An 18954-nucleotide genomic window follows, 5' to 3' on the forward strand; every position below is an offset into this window, starting at 1 on the left:
AACGGTGTAGTTCACCAAAATATGGGCTTCTTGCTGACAGGTACCACTTCTGTGAGAAGTGTTTCAACGAAATCCAGGGCGAGAGTGTCTCCCTGGGCGACGACCCCTCCCAGCCTCAGACGTGAGTTTCTCTCCTCAATTTCAAAGTCATTTTGTCCAGATGAGCCTCAATCCTCTGCTGATTTACATGGTCTCGTGAAGAGCTGGCCGTAGCGGCATCAGATATTAAGCGCCGTTACTTGGAAACGTTGTTTTGAGTTTTTAATTGCAAAGTGTTCTTTGAGATACTCTTCTTAGTTGTTACAATGTAACGCTGTATTTGACCTCGCCACATTACAGCAACACTGTTATCTATTGTCATGTATTTTGCGAACTTGTTGTTGAATGTTACAATGGAATTAGCAAAGGCACAGGAAGATGCTAATGCTGGGTTTCCTGGTCTCTCTGACAGGTCCATCAACAAAGAGCAATTCCAGCGAAAGAAGAATGACACTCTTGACCCTGAGTTGTAAGTCCTTGTATAATTCAAATGTCTGCTCATTTTTATATTCACCAATAGTGTCACGATCGTGAGCTACCAATTATCCCATTCACTGCCAGACATTTCCAGACCCTCTTTTACCCTAACGTTTGGAAAAAACATAAATAAATTCCTGGGATTGAATGTCTGTAGTGTGAAAAGACAAATATGTCCTTGGCAGTGAATGAGTTGTAGACCTCAAGATGTTGGTCATCATTCAAAATTCATCTAAATGAGGCCCTTTTTAATTCATAAAAGCAATAATGCAACTCACAAGACTGGTCATTTTGTTTGGTTTGTTAGAATTATTCAGACTTTATCACTAGGGGCCGAAGGATGAATTTCCATAGTGCTCTTAACTGACGGTATATTGTCCTCCATCTTTTGTCTGCTTTTTCCTCTTCGCTCAGGCTTGTGGAATGTAGCGACTGCGGTCGTAAAATGCACCAGATCTGTGTCCTGCATAACGAAACCATTTGGCCTTCAGGGTGAGCAAGCATTATTTATGTGAACAATATAATAACCCAACTTTTGGATTTTAAATACTTCCTTAGTAGGTCCATTGTACATATACATGCACACATTCTTATGAAGCAGTCAGCTTTTGCAAATGTAACCCATTTTTTTAGTTACCTAAATGCAGATTTGTGTGTGACAAATAAACCTAACTCTTGAATTTTAGACACATCCTAAGTAGTGATGTAAACAAACATGCACATGTATTTATGGACCAGTCGGCTTTAGAAAACCCGTTCTGCAAATTTAACAAAGTCTTTTTTTTTTTTTTTTTTTTCCCTTCTTACTTAAATACAGCTTTGTCTGCGACAACTGTCTCAAGATGGCCAATAAGACACGGAAAGAGAACAAATATGCAGCTAAAAGTAAGTTTGATGTCATGTATCATAATTATGTACATAATCTGACCTGGAATCAGTCATCAAGGTTTTAAGTTACTGTATACAGAAACAGTTGTTTACCATGATCTAAATGGTTAAATTGTTTGCCATCGTTTTCCAGGGCTTCCTCAAACCAAGCTGGGGAGCTATTTGGAGTCACGAGTGAATGACTACATCAAACGGCAGAACCACCCTGAGGCTGGCGAGGTCACCATCCGTGTGGTCCACGTCTCCGACAAGGTGGTCGAGGTCAAACCAGGCATGAAGTCCAGGTAGGATTGCACGTTTGCACTTATTGTTGTGAGGAAAGCCAGCTAGAGAGTCCTTTGAGAGTTGAAATGAAAAGTCATCAGCTGGACACAAGCTTTACCTAATTGAATTTGGATTGATTGGGGAGTTTGTTGACTGAATGATTCGACATATTATCCACACGAAATCATAATTTCCCAGCATGGTAGAGCAATTGAAATGCAAATTGATTTACTGATTCAGTCCGACAACACGGTAATGAATTGTGTGAACATACAGCTAGAATGTTACAATGTGGTTGATTTCTGTTTAATTTGTGAGAAAATAGTTTTGGGAAAAATGGACTGGTTTTGCTCATCTCGGACTTTTATGTTTTGATTTACCAGGTTTGTGGACAGCGGGGAGATGTCAGAGTCTTTCCCATATAGGATGAAAGCCTTATTTGCATTTGAGGACGTCGACGGAGCAGATGTGTGTTTTTTTGGAATGCACGTTCAAGAGTACGGCTCTGACTGCCCGCCTCCCAACCAGAGACGAGTTTATATCTCTTACCTGGACAGTGTTCACTTCTTTAAACCTCGACACCTCAGGACCGCCGTCTATCACGAGATCTTGCTTGGTTACCTGGAATATGCAAAGAGGCTCGGGTAAGTGAAGCTTAGACAGCAGAGTGCAGCATCACGGATGATCGATTTCAGACAGCCAAACCTGGAAGAATTAAAGGCATATTCTCAACGACAACATGTTCTCATCTCCTGCTTCAGGTTTACAACGGGCCATATCTGGGCGTGTCCTCCAAGCGAGGGCGATGACTACATCTTCCATTGCCACCCACCGGACCAGAAGATCCCCAAGCCAAAAAGGCTGCAAGAGTGGTACAAGAGGATGCTGGACAAGGCGGTGTCTGAGCGCATAGTCCATGACTACAAGGTAATGCCTTAGCCTTTTAGTTATTGTAGCACTAATCCTTATTTACAGGTTAAAAAAGAAGTGATATTAAAACACCTTATAATTCATTGTTATTTAATAGTTTTAGCCAAAGCTGGGCATTCCGCCTATGTGACGGACCGGTCCGTCTATCTGCCTATGACGGACGCCCATTTTGTAGGCGATAAGGGGAAATAAAAAAAATTAAAAAAAATTGGTCGGAATAAGCACAGTCGGAAGCACGTTTTTATCCGTCTATGTAATCGTTAATTTTCACGGTGGGGCTTCAATGAACACAGTGAGGTTTCTGTAACAAAAGTAGTGTTCGATTGAGTTGTTGTTCGGGGGACAGATTTGAGTGAGGGAACAAGGCGAGAGGAAGTGAAGTTTATGTATTTTTTAAATAACCTTTATTCAAACAATACAATATACAAAACTCTCAATGGGAGATGAAACATTTGTGTTTTGTGCAATTAGTCCGTAGAAAGAGCAGTAGAGAGGAAAAAAAACATGAAACCTTACAACATTCAAACAAAAAAGAACAGCAAGGCAAATTCAATGACATTTGAAGTCATTTACAATGAAGTGTTCTTAATGTATTATAATTCAAAACACGAATAAATTGAGACATTTTCACATAGCTTCTGAAAGTCCATACTCGAGTCCCTCAGGAGTGACAAGGAAGCAGAATGTGACAGTAATTGTTTCCCCTATGTTACAAGACTGAGACGGCCGGGCTAAATGCGTCCCCTTTAACTGCGGCGAGGCTTCCGAGGTCCTTAAAGGTACATATAGTCCAAAAAGGTCCTGGAAGGTGCTAAAAGGGGACACTCCGGTGAGGTTTCCATGCCGCAGTAAGTCAGTCTTTCCTTTCAGATATCGCCGGGGGGGGGGTCACAACGACCAATCACGGCTGACCTGTTTTCTGAATCTTAGCCGTGATTGGTCATTGTGAGCAGTTGTGATGTCATTTTCAGTCGACAGAAGACAAAATGGCCGCCCCTAGAGATGGCTGAAAACGAGTGGATTAGCACTTATTCCACAAATGCAATATTTATCAGAATGCCCCGTTTCAACTAGGGCGCTTGGATCGAACATATTCTTGAAAAAAATATGTTTGCGTTGACTTTCGCTTTAAACCAGTGCCCCTTCCATAGTTCAATTAAGATGGGATGGTCTGCTATCTTAATGCTAATGCTATTAATTAAAATAGTTATGTATGTAATCAAACCCTCAAACTGCTACTGCTACACACACAAAGCAGAAACACATGCAATAATCCCAGGTAGGTTCATTAAAGGAGACTCTCATTGCTCCAACAAACAAATTTCTTCCGCAGGATATCTTCAAACAGGCAACAGAGGACCGCCTGACCAGTGCCAAGGAGCTGCCGTACTTCGAGGGAGACTTTTGGCCTAATGTCCTGGAGGAGAGTATCAAGGAGCTGGAGCAGGAGGAGGAGGAGAGGAAGAGAGAGGAGAACAGTACCTGCAACGAGAGTACCGATGTAAGTGTGGCTCAGCGTGAGACGACTCATTTGTTTATTTGTCATGGCAGTGACATTGAAATGGACTTTCAAATGTCCCTAGGCCACAAAAGGAGACAGCAAGAATGCCAAAAAGAAGAACAATAAAAAGACGAGCAAGAACAAGAGCAGCATGAGCCGAGCCAACAAGAAGAAGCCGGGAATGCCCAACGTGTCCAATGACCTGTCCCAGAAACTTTATGCCACCATGGAGAAACATAAAGAGGTTTGCACCTCTCATTTGGTTGTAGTCATCCCTGTTTCGTCTCTTACCCAATTAAAGATGGTCAAAATGCACGGACCTTGCACAATAATAGATTCACACTCGCACAGCCTGAGATCCAGTACAAGAGATGAAATTCTGCCTTTGCTTTGAGATGATTGACATTAGGATGGCTTTTTTCATGTTAATTACAAAATATGTTAACTAGTAGTAGTGAGGCATGTGACACTCATTGGCATAATGCATTAGAATTGAAATGTAGGAACTACTAACCAGTGGCCTACTGAGAGCAAATACATGAATTTATTGTGGTTGTATATATTCTTCCATTTCAATCCGGTTCTGTCTCATCGTTTAGGTTTTCTTTGTCATCCGGCTCATCGCTGGCCCTACTGCCAACTCACTGCCCCCCATCACTGACCCTGACCCCCTGATGGCCTGTGACCTGATGGACGGCCGCGACGCCTTCCTAACGCTGGCGAGGGACAAGCATCTGGAGTTCAGCTCTCTCAGGAGGTCCATGTGGAGTTCCATGTGTATGTTGGTGGAGCTCCATAACCAGAGCCAGGACCGTTTTGTCTACACTTGCAATGAGTGTAAACACCATGTGGAGACGCGCTTCCACTGCACTGTTTGTGAGGTGAGAATTGGGATGGATAGGATCTTGATTATTATTTTTATTTTTATTTTTTTTCCCCCCAACCCTTTTCTTGAGCTTGTCTACCAACTTTAATTATTAGTAGCCTGGGAATTTTTATGTATATGTTTACTATGTAATGTTTGCATAGCCGAGTTACATACTGTCAGTATTTTTTTGATTGCTTTTTCAGAAATAGTACAACAACAACAAACCTGTAAAAGAAAACTCAAACCTACCAAACAAAAACCAGAACCCCATAAAATTATTTGCAGTATGTTCCAAGCGCATTCACTAGTTTAAACACGGCATTCTGATGAATATTGCATTTGTGCAATATGAGTTAAAGCAGAAAAATCCACCTGTTTTTAGCCATCTCAGGGGGCGGCCATTTTGCCACTTTCTGTCGACTGACAACAATGACATCACCTTTGCTTAGGGCTCAGGTAACGACCAATCATGGCTCAGCTTCAGAAAACAGGTGAGCCGTGATTGGTCATTAGCTGAGCAACTGTGATATCATTTTCAGTCGACAGACTGAGATGATTAAAGATGGATTAACTCTTATTCCACTAACGCAATATTAATCAGAATGCCATGTTTTGACTAGTGAGCCTGCATAGAACATATTCTTGTCAAGAAAATGTTGGCGTTGGCTTCCATTTAAAAAAAAAATAAATAAAAATACTAAAAAGGAGGAGGGGTAAATAGGTTTTAGTCTGAGCTTAAAATTGAAATGTGAAAAATTTGGCAGTTTTTAAATTTGATAAAGGAAAAGTCCCTTTTTTTTTTTTGCTTGTTTCTCATCCAAATTTGGCAGTTTTTAAGTTGGATAAAGGAAAAGTCACTTTTTTTTGTTTGTTTCTCATCAATCTCCAATTGAAAACTTGTGGGGGACGAATGATGCATAGATTCTTACTAACTCACATCCGTATAAAGATGCTTATTTTAGGTAGGGAACTTGCAATTAAATTGATCCCTCTGAAATTCTGATCATCACAATCCTCTTTTCCGCCCCCCCCCCCCCCCCCCCCCCTCCAGGACTATGACTTGTGCATCACCTGCTATAACGCTAAAGGCCACGAGCACAAAATGGACAAGTTGGGACTTGGGCTGGATGACGACAGCAACAACCAGGCAGCGGCGTCTACCCAGAGTCCGGGAGACTCTCGCCGCCTGAGCATCCAGCGATGCATCCAGTCGCTGGTCCACGCGTGCCAGTGCCGCAACGCCAACTGCTCACTGCCATCGTGCCAGAAGATGAAGCGTGTTGTTCAGCACACCAAAAGCTGCAAGCGCAAGACCAACGGCGGCTGTCCCATTTGCAAACAGCTCATCGCTCTGTGCTGCTACCATGCCAAACACTGCCAGGAGAACAAATGCCCTGTGCCGTTCTGCCTCAACATCAAGCAAAAGCTCCGGCAGCAGCAACTCCAGCACCGGCTCCAACAGGCGCAGATGTTAAGACGGAGGATGGCCAGCATGCAGAGGGTGGGGCAGCCGGCTGGGGGTCAACCGGGAGGGCCCGTTATGGGACTGCCGTCACCAGGCACAAACGGCATCACTGCGCCCAGTACGCCGACATCGGTCGGAACTCAACCTCCAACTCCTCAGACGCCGACTCAGACCGCGCCCGCTGTCCCGCAACAAGGACTGGGTCCTGGCCCCGTAGGCCAACAAGCTCCTCAACCGGGTGCCATGCCTCCGCAGCAGCAACAGCTTCACCACCAGTTTCAGCCGATGCCAGGTGGAGGAGGCACTGGCGGCATAATGAGCTCCCCTCAACATCAGCACCAAATGCTCCCACAGGTGCAGCAGCAGCAGCAGCAAAGCGGAGCAGGAACCAACCATCAGCAACTCCACCAGAACCCCACCAACATGCCCGCGTTTGCCAGCAGGCCCCCCGGCTCTTCTCCACTCCACCAATCCCAAGGAAAACCGGTTCTGGGATCTGCCACGCCGCCTCGCCAACAACCCGGCTGCCCCGTCATGGCCGGAAATGTCGGGGGTCAACCTCCCAACCAGCCTCAAGGCCAGCCCGCTCTTCCGCCGCAGCAGCAGCAGCCTTCCGGTCCTCCGCCGGCCGCAGTCGAGATCGCGATGAAGATCCAGAGGGTCGCCGACGCCCAGAGGAAAATGGCGCTCCAGAGGCAAGCGGCTGCCGGCCTGATGCCTCCTCACCCTCACCATCAACAGGGCCAAGGTCAGCAGATGGCCATGGGACACCCGGGGACCGGAGGGGCGGCGGGACCCCAGGGCATGCCGACACAAAACCAAGCTGCAATGCAGTCAGCTCGGGCCCACATGGAGCAGCAGCAGCAGCAGCAGCAGCAGCAGCAGCAGCAGAGCGCTCCGGCTGGGATGATGGTTGGCACTGGTGGGCCCATGCTACAACAACAACAACAACAGCAAGGCAACATTTCGCAGGGCCAGATCCCATCTCAGGTTCAACATCAACAGCAGAGGATGGGCGCTCCACTTCAAAACCCACAGCAGCAGTGGACAGGCCAGGGGATACCCCCCCAGCAGAGGCAAGCCATGATGAACCAAATGGGTCATCAGGTTTTGATGGTAGCACAACAACAACAACAACAACAACAGCAGCAGCATCAGCAAATGCAGCAGCAGCAAGCTCAGAGCCATCCTGCCATGATGACTATGGCGCAACAGCAGCAGCAGCAGCAGCAGCAGCCAGGCGGCGCTGGTGCGGTGCTCACAGGACCTGGGCCCGGAGCGTCCGGGGTCCCAGGAGCTGGCGCGGGTGGCAACATCACCCAGGCCGCCTTGCAGGATCTTTTACGTACTCTCCGCTCACCCAGCTCGCCGCTCCAGCAGCAACAAGTCCTCAACATCCTGCGCTCCAACCCTCAGCTCATGGCCGCATTTATCAAACAGAGGGCCTCCAAGTACAAGGGGGGCCCGGGAGGTCCAGGACCCACTGGGGGGCCTGTCGCTAATGTGATGGCGGGAGGGGGGCAGCAGGTGAACATGAACGTGGTGGGCGCAGGCCAGCCGGGGATGCATATGGGGGGCCAGGGAGGAGCGAACATCACCGCTATGGCTCAGCTGCAGCAGCAGCAGCAGCAGCAGATGCAACAGCAGCAACAAATTCAACAACAACAACAACAACAACAGAGACCAGTCCTCAGTGGTTTACAGCAGCAGCAAGTTGCGGCGCTCCAGCAGCAGCAGCAGCAGCAGCAGCAGCAAGCCGGTGGCAGAGCTCTGCAGGGCCAGGGACCGCAAATGGCCAATCTGAACAATCCCCAATTTCGAGAGCTGCTCATGAGGAGACATCTGCAGCAACAGCAACAGCAGCAGCAGCAACAACAACAACAACAACAACAACAACAGCAACATCAACATCAACAGCAACAGCAACATCAACAGCAAATGGGGCTCAATCACGGTCAGTTTCAGCAGCCCCAGCCCCCACAGGGCCAGGGGTACATGGGCCAGCCTGGGATGCAGCCGCCCCAAGTGGGACAGGGCCCCCCAGGAGGTCCTCAGCAGCCCCCTAGCCAGCAGGGTCCGGGTTACCCCGGCTCGGCCCAGCAACAGGCCACGGCCGCACTGCAGCAGCAGCTCCAGCACCAACACCACCTTCAGATGCAGCGGCAGAACGCTATGGCGGGCCTGCCCGGGGGGGACTCGGGGCCCGGCGGCGGGGGAGCCCCGCAGCCGCCCCAGGGCCCTCAGACGAGTCAAAACGGCCCCCCGCCTTCTCAGGCCCTCCTTCAGCAGGCCCTCCACCAGAGACTGCTGCAACAACAGCAGCAACATCTTGGTACGGGGGGCTCGCCGGCGCAGCACAGCAATCCCATGAGCCCCCAGCAGCCCCCCCAGATGGCCCAGTCCCCCCACCCGCACCTGCAGGGCCAGACGCTGCCCACCTCCCTGGCCAACCAGGTGCGCTCCCCCCAGCCCTCACCCAGACCCCAGTCGCAGCCGCCACACTCCAGCCCGTCGCCGCGCATGCAGCCGCAGCCGTCCCCTCATCACATATCACCCCAGATGCAGACGGGCTCCCCGCACCCGGCCCACCTCAACCAGCACCACCCAGGTATGGTGGTCCCGCAGCAGCAACAGAACTCTATGGAACAATTTGGCTCGGAGCAGAGTGTCATGTTATCCCAGCTGAGTGGGATGGCGGCTCTGCATGGGCAGGGAGGCAACAGTCAGGACCCACTGGGCCAGAACATCAATCACAACCCTTTAGACATCATGTAGGAGGAATTCTACAATTCTACTTCTACTTCCTCTGTCATGTCCAGCTTGGGAAAAGGAAAAAAAAAACAAAAAAAAAAACTTTGATCCTTCGCACAAACTGCACTCATCCAGGACAGTGTTATCTATCTATCTTTATTACTTAGCCTTTCTCTTTTTTTTTTTTTTCTTTTTTTTTTTAAACTAAACGTTATTTAAAATGTTTTCAATAAAGATGCATTGAACTGAACTTCCTATGGGAGATGAACAATAAATCAAGCAGTCATTAAATAAATTAGAATAAATGAATTGTAAGTTATTGCTGTTTAATATATTTTTTTTGCCAATTGTGGACAAAGGGGAAGGTGGGTTGTCGCGCCCCCGAGTCTTGCAGAATACAGTACGCGAAAGGTAATATTTTTGGAGGGTTAAGGGGGAAAATGCCTTTTTAAGAAAAGTTTTTAAGTATTCAAGAATTAAAGAGGGAGTGTAATAATGCAAATAACCATTTTTTTTTAATTATTATTATTGAATTATTTCCCGCCACTCAAGTCTGTTTTTTGTTTTTGCAGAGTGAAAATGGTATTATTATTGTCAATCCAAACACGATGCATATCTTCCTTTTTATGTTTGGCTTTGCTTTATTTATTATCTTCTTTTGGGCTGGGGGTGTTATGTACCTTGAGACTGCGCTACATTTCCTATAGAAATCTATTTTTGTTATTGAATGGGATTAGTGGATATTTTTGTTTCACTTTTCATGTCTTTAGTTGTATATGTGCATTTGTGTGTCCGGGCGGGAAAAATTCCGATGTCAGTCAGTGTTTTCTTGCAGTTTTGTCAACGGTCTGCTGTGAGTCCAGAGGACACGTCGCGATGTCCCGGCCAGCCTCTAACAGACATCTGCCATGCTGGAAGGGAACGTTCCCTCGCAAACATGCAGGCCCTCTCCCTCGAATGTGTGTGCACTCCTTCCTTAAAAGACACTCGTGGAGCATGGGAGACTTGGGGAGGGGGGCTGCATACCTGTGTGCCTGTAATCTTTCGAGTACATCGGCTGGGATGTGAAACATGAGCATGATGGGCTCCTTGTATTGTTTTTTTTTTTGGGGGGGGGGGGGGGGGGGGTTGGTTTCTTTTATTACAATTCTCCTGTTTGGATTCAAAGGAGAATATCGATCCAAATGAACTGTGTTGCACAGAAATGAGGAGAATGCAGGAGATATGAACAGTCACTCTCCATCTTTCTGCCTCGTCCCAGTTGCTGCTTCCCTTGGACTCCCCCCTCCCCTCCCCGCTCGCCTCTGCCAGGGGGAGAGTTGTTCTCCCCCAAAGTCCATCCTGTATCTTTCTGCTAAGAACTTTGGGAGTTTATTTAATATTTTTTACTGTACAAAGGAAAAACTGTGGACTCAAATACTGTTTTTTATAATAAAATGAAAATGAACATTAGTGATGCGACTAGTTGTGTATGACTACGAAAAGATTTCCTCACAAAATATGGGGAAAACAAGACCCTTAAGTCATCCATGTCATGTTATAAAGGAGTTGCTGCTCTGTGACTTGGATTTGATTTGATAAAAAAATAAATAGTGGGGCGCAGATGTACATCACACACTCAATTAGGTCACAGAATACAAATATCTACATCTGCTTGGACCACACAAACATACTTTTAAAACTCCCGATTTTTAAAAAATCTTTTTGATTTTTTTTTTATATCGACATGCTGCCACCAAACAACACTCATAATAAAAACTCAATGTTCAAATGACTGCTTACTGCTCACATTTCCCCATAGACTGAATTGGTAAAACTTTCAGTTTCTGTAGCACCTTCTTGAAATACTCTACAAGTCACTCAAATTCAACACAAGTTTCTGATTCAATATGAGACCAACTACATATTATGCTTTTGAATGTTCCGTAACTGTTTGCGCTGTTATTGCCGTTTCTGTCCTCTCAACATCTTTGAAAATGAAGCCTTACCCCAACTATGATTTATATACGAGTTTGAATGAAAATTACATAACTAAAGTTGAAAAACAGTACATATTTTATTGATATAACAAAATACAAAGCAATATACTTTTTTTTTTTTTTTTACAAACACCCACAAAAACAGTGATTTAACAAGTCCAGGAGTGAACTGAAGAACATTGTTTCACCATCCGAAACGAGACACCAGCTTGCCTTGATCGTCCAGATCTTTTTGAACCTTCTTCCTCATGTAGAAGATGGGGCAGTCGCGGCTGAGGAGCACAACAGTGTGACGCTTCGGTTAACGGACGGCAAAGCGGCACTTGCGCATACAGTTGAAGTAACGCACCTGGTGCAGAGGACATCTTCATGGAGGGAGCCTTGGCAACGCTGACACTGAGTCCAAAGTCGAGAAAAACGCTCCTCCAGAGTGTTTAAATGGAAAATCTGCAAGTTTTACCCCAATTCATGAAAACACTGACTGGGTCATAAGTGATTTGGGCTACGTCAAAGTGCAGACCAACCTCTTTTTGGTACAGTTCCGACTCCTTCTTCTTACAGAAATCGCACACGGCAGCTGCAATGTGACAACGCACACAATTAATCTCTACACCACTGATACGCAATCACGGTGCAATATGAGATCATCATGTGTGCCGTGGAAAATTGTTCATTTGTTACACATAATGTAATGACAGGCAGAACAAATAAATTCTCTTTTGGGGACTTAATAAAAATGCAGTGATGTCAAACTTAATTATACTGGAAAACTGTTTCCTTTTAAAGCTATTAATCGATTTTTACTTAAAGTAGAAATCAACCCAAACATATTTATTTCAAGAATATGTTCTATGCAGGCCCACTAATTGAAACACAGCATTCTGATTAATTTTGCATTTGTGGAATATAAATTATGGAGCAAAATGCACTCATTTTTAGCCATCCTTGGGGGCGGCCATTTTGTTTTCTGCTGACTGAAAATGACATCACAACTGCTCACAACAACCATTCACAGCTCAGATTCAGCAAACAGGTCACCCGTGATTGGTCGTTGTGAGCAGTTGTGATGTCATTTTCAGTCGACAGAAGACAAAATGGCCGGCCCCAGAGATGGCTAAAAACGAGTGCATTTTGCTGCTTAATTTATATTCCACAAACGCAAAATCAATCAGAATTCCGTGTTTCAACTAGTGGGCCTGCTGGGAACATATTCTTGAAAAAAATATGCTTGGGTTGACTTCCGCTTTAAGCAGAAAAATCCACCCGTTTTTTGCCATCTCAGGGGGTGGCCATTTTGTCACTTCTGTCGACTGAAAATGACATCACAACTACTCAGGGCTCAGGTAATGACCAATCATGGCTCAGCTTCAGAAACAGGTCATTACCTGAGCCCTGAGCAGTTGTGATGTCATTTTCAGTCGACAGAAGTGACAAAATGGCCGCCCCCGGAGATGGCTAAAAACAAGTGGACTTGCATAGAACTTATTACTGAAAAATATATGTTTGGTTTGACTTCCACTTTAACATAACTTTTAAAAGTTATATGAGGCGATATAGAACATTGGAGGTGTACATGGCTGAAAAAAGCAATCCAATTAAAAACTATAGAAGAAACGAGATTCTAAAGTAAGACATAACCCATTCAAGCCTGAAGCCCCTCGTGAGACATCTCTCTAAAACCTCCGGTCGTCTTTGGAGTCACCCTTGAAAACCTGACATTTTCGCCACCTACAAAATAATTGATATCTCAGTCCCTGTAGCAGATTGAAACATAATTCCAAAAGAATTTGACAGCTTGGACGTGTGGCTTTCACACGGGCCCGAGTTTATTAACATTTACTGTTTCAATCGAAGATGCAAGTGAAGCAGTATTTTAAGTTTAAAAAAATCGAGTGGTAATTACCATTCAGTATTCTCTTACAAAGACGTTGAAATTGTCATCGTATATGAACATATATCGGCACCATACATCACGTTTGGATGTTTTCACGGTTTTAAAGTCCGCGAGCGTGTTGTCTATATAACTGCCGTGACTTTTATCAGAGCTTCCACGATAGACAGTGCGGCCATTACTCCTCGAAAAAAATTCCAGATATGCTCCGACAACTCACGACACCGTCACATGTATATTCTGATGCATTTCATTGGCTAAGAGATCGAGAATTGGATTAAAAAAAAGCGTTCTCACGGCTTTAAAGGGAGAAACACGCAACAGCGCTCCCGGCTTTAGTGGAAGAAAGACGGTTATGCGCTCCCGTCCTTAATGGATAAATATGCATATCGTGGACTTTGATCTGAGGCATTCACAATTTTTGCTGCGCTGACATTTTTTCTATATGAGCTTTTGTGGTGTCGATGGTTTTGTCTATAGTGGTTGTGTTTTGTTTTTGATTGTAAGGATGTTGGAGTCCTTGTTTTTGGGTGTAACATGTTAATATTTGGAATAAAAAAAACGTATACTCATTGCCAATCATACAACAGAATACTAGAAAAATAATAGTAACTGTGTTCAACTAAACAAGCCCAGATTTCAAACTTGGCACACTAGTGAGTATTGAGACAAGCTCATTATTAGTGATGTCCACGTGCCATGACATTTTTTTTTCAAATGTCAAATGTCAAATACATGCCTTGGCTTTATCAAGGTTGGGGAAACACTGCTGTGCACAAAAAAACCGACAAGAAAGGAAAAGGCACAGCGCATGCGCTCGTCAAGTCGAGCAACAGCCACGCACCGTCTGTCTTGAGCACAGCCTTGCAGCCAATGCAAGTGCTCCTCTTCTGCGCGAACGCCATCAGGCCGCCGACCTTCGACGTCAACACAGTCTTACAGCGCGTGTGGTCGCCCTCTGAAACAAAAGCCCATGTTTATCTCTCGGGACTGACACTCTCTCTTGAAACTCAACTGCAGCCAAATACAGCGGTAGAAAAAAAACGGAGGCCAGAAAAATCACTGACTGAGGAGGACGCTCTCCGCCTTGCTCTCGCCCAAAATGGGCTCAAATATTCTCAGCAGGGGCTTGGACAGCTGCTGGTCCAGGTAGTGTTGTGTGTCAATGGGGATGTTGTTTTCCAGCACATAGATGGGGTCCTGGAATTTAAAGAATAAATACATAAATAATTGATCGGCAAGATACATATGGTGCATGCGTGGGGGGGTGGGGGGGGGGGGGTGGGGGGGGAAAGGTCAATGGGGGTCGAACCTCTGACTTCATGTACGCTGCCGCTCCTTTGGCGGCTTTCACGATGACGTAAGGAACGCGGTCTCCCAGGTTTGGAGCACTGCCTGCGTCTCGCTTCTTCATCCTGACAATTACACACAATGCCAGGGGTCCTCATTGATCAAATATTGAAAGGGCACATATTAGAAATGGACTTTTTTTTATTGGTTGTATGCAAATAGTTGGGTGACTAGGCTGCCTGCGCACACATCAAGTGCGAACTGTAAAAACTAAAGATAACCGAAATGAAATATCTCAAATCAAGGAAAAACATGCCTGCTTTTTGTCTGCCAGAATTTTTGGGGTTACCAGGCAGGCAGGTGGAAGAGCATTTCACTTGCATCAAGCATGTCTTTTCCTCAAAACATGTCATGTTATTAAACAAACAAAAAAAAAAAAAATGGAACTTCTTTAAACTGTGAACGAATACATGTATCCTGGAAAGCAGGAGTTATCAAAGCTTGGGTACGGGAGCCCAGAGACTCCATGATCCATAGCTTGGGGGCCAGCAAAATAATTAGCAATAAATTGTCATAATGTCATATCTTTAAAGACAAAAACAAAAAAGTGCATACCTACATTTGGAGACCTGTTGCCAATAAAATAAACTAACACTGGCCAACAGCAAATATTAATCAGAGATGGCTTTTTATGTCCCTAAATGTATTCGATGGCCGAGGGAAGCACAGGGAGGAAAATAGTGAGTTTGGGGGACAGATTTGAGTGAGGGAATGGGGGGTGGGGGGCTGCGAATGAAAGTTTAGTCAAACTCACCGACGGATGGCCGTTTAATCGAATGATGGGCAACGGAAGGGTAGCCACGCTGCAGACGGATAACGAATAACGGACGCTCAATTTTTAGTAAAATGCCCAGCTCTGCTAAATAATACAATATTACATTTCTTTTTTTTCCTGTTATGTAAACCTGAACCTGGGCAGATTTGCGATCAGCGCAAAAATATAATCTAAAAAAGTTTACTTGTAATTTTGTAAAAAGTTGTTGACCAGTGTAATAAACCAATTACTCCTACTTAGATTAGCTTTAGGCCAATTACAAATTGATGGATGTTTGGAAGATTTTTTTTTTTTTTTTTGAAAGAGAGAATTAAAGGTGTAATAATACAAAAAATATGTATTTTTTTTTTAATTTACTTGTTAAAACAAGCCACCTAATGAAATCCACCTGTTTTTAGCTGTCTCAGGGGGCGGCCATTTTGGCCACTTTCTGTCGACTGAGAATGACATTGCAGCTGCTCAGGACTCAAGTCACGACCAATCATGGCTCGCCTGTTTTCTGAAGATGAGACATGATCACCTAATCCTTGAACAACTGTGATGTCCTTTTCATCGACAGGAAGTGACAAAATGGCCGCCTCCTGAGATGGCTAAAAATGGGTGGATTTGCTGCTTAACTCATATTCTATAAACCCAATATTAATCAGAATACCATGTTTAGACTAGTGGGGCTGCATCAAACATTTTCTTGTAAATAACATTTTTGAGTTGACTTCGTCTCTAAGAAAAGCATACTGAAAAGAGCAAAACTTTTGGTTGGTAGGACCTCTCAGCCAGCTCCACGTGCGCCTGCTTTCCAGCGTACTCCTGTGCCGTGCGCGTCAGCTCCTTGGTGATGACCAGCTGGCTGATGTCGATGCGGTTGCACAGCAGGTCAGAGATCACCTCTTTGGCGTGAGCCACTGCACCCTGGGGATCCCTAAAGAGACATTACACCACCGTCAACACGTGCCTATTCACGCCCCCCCCCCCCCCCCCAAAAAAAAAAGATGTCATTTCCCTGGGAGGTGACTGTGTTATAAGGAGCGCACCTGTCTATGAGGATTTTCTGCAGGCAAGTGTTAATAAGGTTGGCCACAAGGGGGCAGTTGTCTCTGCGGACTGTTTCAATGCCTTTACAGTCCATCTTGTCATGCACGTCTGCGTTGGAGGAGAAGTAGAGGCCAGCATAGCGCTTCTTGTTGATCAGCAAGTACGGGAAGTACACCTGTCAAGATTAGCAATAATATGCTTACTTCATTTAGAGACCACAATTGTTTTGTCTTAATGAGGAATGCCCATTTGACTACATTTCCTTGATAAACAATAGGGCTGCCATGAATTTGGCAAATTATTTTTCCCTCGAGACTGCCGCCTCTCGCTCTTCTCTTGCTGGCTGTTTTCGTATCTGCAACGCACATGCGCAGTGGTGGTAATCCGGGTGATGTAAACAGAAGCATTGTGGGTAAAGTAGTGTAAGACTTACACTGTAAGGGCTAATTCGTATTGGCAACAGAGTCCGAAGGTTACGGCGCATTTCACCAAATATACTCAATACAATGCAAACCCGCCTTTCATGGCAGCACGATGGGGATGCCCAAATCATTTAACAATAGGAAGCAAGTTATGGCTTATGCCTGATTTCATATCTGACATAGGCACACTAGAGGCTCGCTGCAGTTAGCATACACACGTTACGGTGTGTTTGATGTAACGCTCCTATTTGATACGCTAAGACGTCGTAGCATCTTCTATGGATTAAGCAGCGATTATTCAGTAAACTTGCGTTGATTAACAACCAAAACTCTGTGTGTTTGTGCCCGTGGTGGACATCAAAGCAGGAAGCGCACGCTTGCTCTCTCTCTCTCTCACTCGCGAACGGAGTGATGCGTTCATGAACTGGGAAATATCAGCACTCAACACAAAAACGACATGCTTATTATAAGAGCAGCAGCTTGCTGCTGCGATTTGCCGCGATTTATATATTATCCGATTAGTCGACTAATCACAACTACTGTTGGTAATTAGTCGACTAGCAAAATAATAGTTTGTGGCAGCCCTAATTGACAATACTTCAAAACGGTTTCCATAATAAATTTGGGGTAAAGAAAATACTCAGCAAACTCAGTAATGCATTTTTACAAACTTCTTTCCTCAAGCTATCCTGCATGTTTTAGATGTTTTCCTCCTCCAACACACCTGATTCGAATGATCAGCTCATCAGTAAACTCTGCAGGAGCTTGATAATGATCCTGATCATTTGAATCAGCTGTGCTGGAGGAGGGAAACATTTTAGACACTATAAGTAAAAAGTAAAGTAAAAAAGTAAAAAAATAAAAAATAAAAAGTCAAGTCATGGTATATGAACGAAAAATGTACTTTTTGTGATGTTTGGTGGTGTGCCGTAAGGTTTTTCTCATGTTTTGCCTTGGCTCAGTAAGTCAGTGGGGAAAAAGGATTAAATCAACAATCTATTCCACTAAACTGAAAGAAATCTTAATATTAGACAATTTTAATTTGCATCCAGTTTTAAATGCCAGATGTCAGCAACCACTTTAAGACAGCGACAAGCGTCAGAGGAGGAACCGAGTGCAAGTCAGTCATTGTGATGCATCCGCATGGTGCAATACGTTACCTTCTCAAACTCCAGTTTGATGGGGGCTATGAAATGGGAAGACACCCACTCTGCAGCCTCTTTTCCAATGTTCATGGCCTCCTGCACCGTGGCGACGCCGAGCTTTACCATGACAGAGTCCGTATCTCCATAGATGACCTTTCAAGTAGAAAATATTAAGTTGAACAATATCACCTGAAAAGACAAAGAGTCTGAGAGTGTAAAGAAAAACCTAGTTCAGAAAATTTGTGAATCCAAGTGTTCCCCACCTTGGCATCACCTTGGTAACCATTGGAAATGGTGTACTTGGACTCCACTAACCGTTTGGTTTCCTCAATCATCTGTCTTCCAAACCCGGTCACACTCTACATGTAAAAAAAACAACAAAAAAAACATGATGAAAGTCATTGTGTCTTTCCTCAGTCCAACAGACATGCGCGCACACGCCTTTCATTTCCTCTTTTAGTCCACATCAAACTATGGCGTGAAGCAAAAAAAAGTGACTTGATGGTTTACAGTCCGAATCCAAAACAGGATATTAATGTCACATGAGGACTATCTAATAAGTACCACATTTGTCAACGTTTTATTTTAAAAAGCTGTCTCAGCTTACAGTAACCTAACAAGAACAGTAAGGTCAAGTTTTTGGTGTCAGTTAAATATTTGAATTTTTTTTTTTTTTTTGCCCATTCCGATGAACATGTAATGTGAGAGCCTCATTGGTGTGCAGTGTTACAATGGAACTGTCACAAAATCTACTTCCCTAAACACAGACACATTGTTATCATTATTTTCCCATTTCCTGACTCCACTTAATCTTTGCTGATTGTGATCGCATGCTTTGACTTCACATGTGCTGAAAAAGCAAGAAAAGGGGCTTACATTTGCTCTTACAGTGCCGTGTTTGACGGTGATGAAAATAGACGCACTTACCTGGGAGATTTCCAGGCAGGGCAGCTTGCCCACCTGAGCCCCCGTGAAGCCATAGACGGAGTTGGCACTGATTTTGAGGGCCAGCTGCCGGCCATCCAGCACTTGCTTCTTAAAAGGGTCCGTTTCTTTCTTTAGCTCCGCTTTAGCCCTGTGAACAGAGTGGGACACTATATATTGCTGAAATCTGGGCACACCGTGGCAGGATTTCTTTTACGTTTGCACACCAAGGTTCATAATTCAAACCTCTTTC

The 18954-nt window shown here is 44.8% G+C and overlaps 2 protein-coding genes across 11 annotated transcripts in view; one reads left to right on the forward strand and one right to left on the reverse strand.

The window, feature by feature from the left end:
- Positions 1-9326, forward strand: part of ep300b (EP300 lysine acetyltransferase b) — a 31133-nt gene extending 21807 nt beyond the window's left edge. For 4 of the 7 annotated variants that reach the window (XM_086056371.1, XM_086056373.1, XM_086056374.1 and 1 more), the window contains exons 20-30: positions 41-121; positions 452-508; positions 931-1008; positions 1334-1401; positions 1538-1688; positions 2052-2312; positions 2430-2595; positions 3932-4099; positions 4182-4343; positions 4699-4980; positions 6019-9326. In XM_086056371.1, the coding sequence (XP_085912497.1) occupies positions 41-121; positions 452-508; positions 931-1008; positions 1334-1401; positions 1538-1688; positions 2052-2312; positions 2430-2595; positions 3932-4099; positions 4182-4343; positions 4699-4980; positions 6019-9207 (4663 nt within the window). In that variant the 3' untranslated portion in view covers positions 9208-9326. Of the gene's footprint in view, positions 1-10; positions 122-451; positions 509-930; positions 1009-1333; positions 1402-1537; positions 1689-2051; positions 2313-2429; positions 2596-3931; positions 4100-4181; positions 4344-4698; positions 4981-6018 lie in introns of all 7 variants that reach the window. The other 3 variants (XM_086056369.1, XM_086056372.1, XM_086056370.1) reach the window with 1 other exon arrangement.
- Positions 9327-11215: 1889 nt separating this feature from the next.
- Positions 11216-18954, reverse strand: part of pold1 (polymerase (DNA directed), delta 1, catalytic subunit) — a 19165-nt gene continuing 11426 nt past the window's right edge. For all 4 annotated transcript variants that reach the window (XM_086056101.1, XM_086056104.1, XM_086056103.1 and 1 more), the window contains 12 exons: positions 18948-18954; positions 18705-18852; positions 18041-18136; positions 17793-17930; positions 16210-16385; positions 15945-16097; positions 14366-14468; positions 14121-14253; positions 13898-14011; positions 11687-11739; positions 11512-11609; positions 11216-11434 (listed from right to left, as the gene is read on the reverse strand). The exon at positions 18948-18954 is cut by the window's right edge and continues 107 nt beyond it. In XM_086056101.1, the coding sequence (XP_085912227.1) occupies positions 11347-11434; positions 11512-11609; positions 11687-11739; positions 13898-14011; positions 14121-14253; positions 14366-14468; positions 15945-16097; positions 16210-16385; positions 17793-17930; positions 18041-18136; positions 18705-18852; positions 18948-18954 (1307 nt within the window). In that variant the 3' untranslated portion in view covers positions 11216-11346. The remainder of the gene's footprint in view (positions 11435-11511; positions 11610-11686; positions 11740-13897; positions 14012-14120; positions 14254-14365; positions 14469-15944; positions 16098-16209; positions 16386-17792; positions 17931-18040; positions 18137-18704; positions 18853-18947) is intronic.

Source organism: Filicampus tigris, chromosome 16 (genome assembly GCF_054856515.1).
Source record: "Filicampus tigris isolate MCC_2025a chromosome 16, RoL_Ftig_1.0, whole genome shotgun sequence".
In the NCBI taxonomy this organism is placed as follows: Eukaryota; Metazoa; Chordata; class Actinopteri; order Syngnathiformes; family Syngnathidae; genus Filicampus; species Filicampus tigris.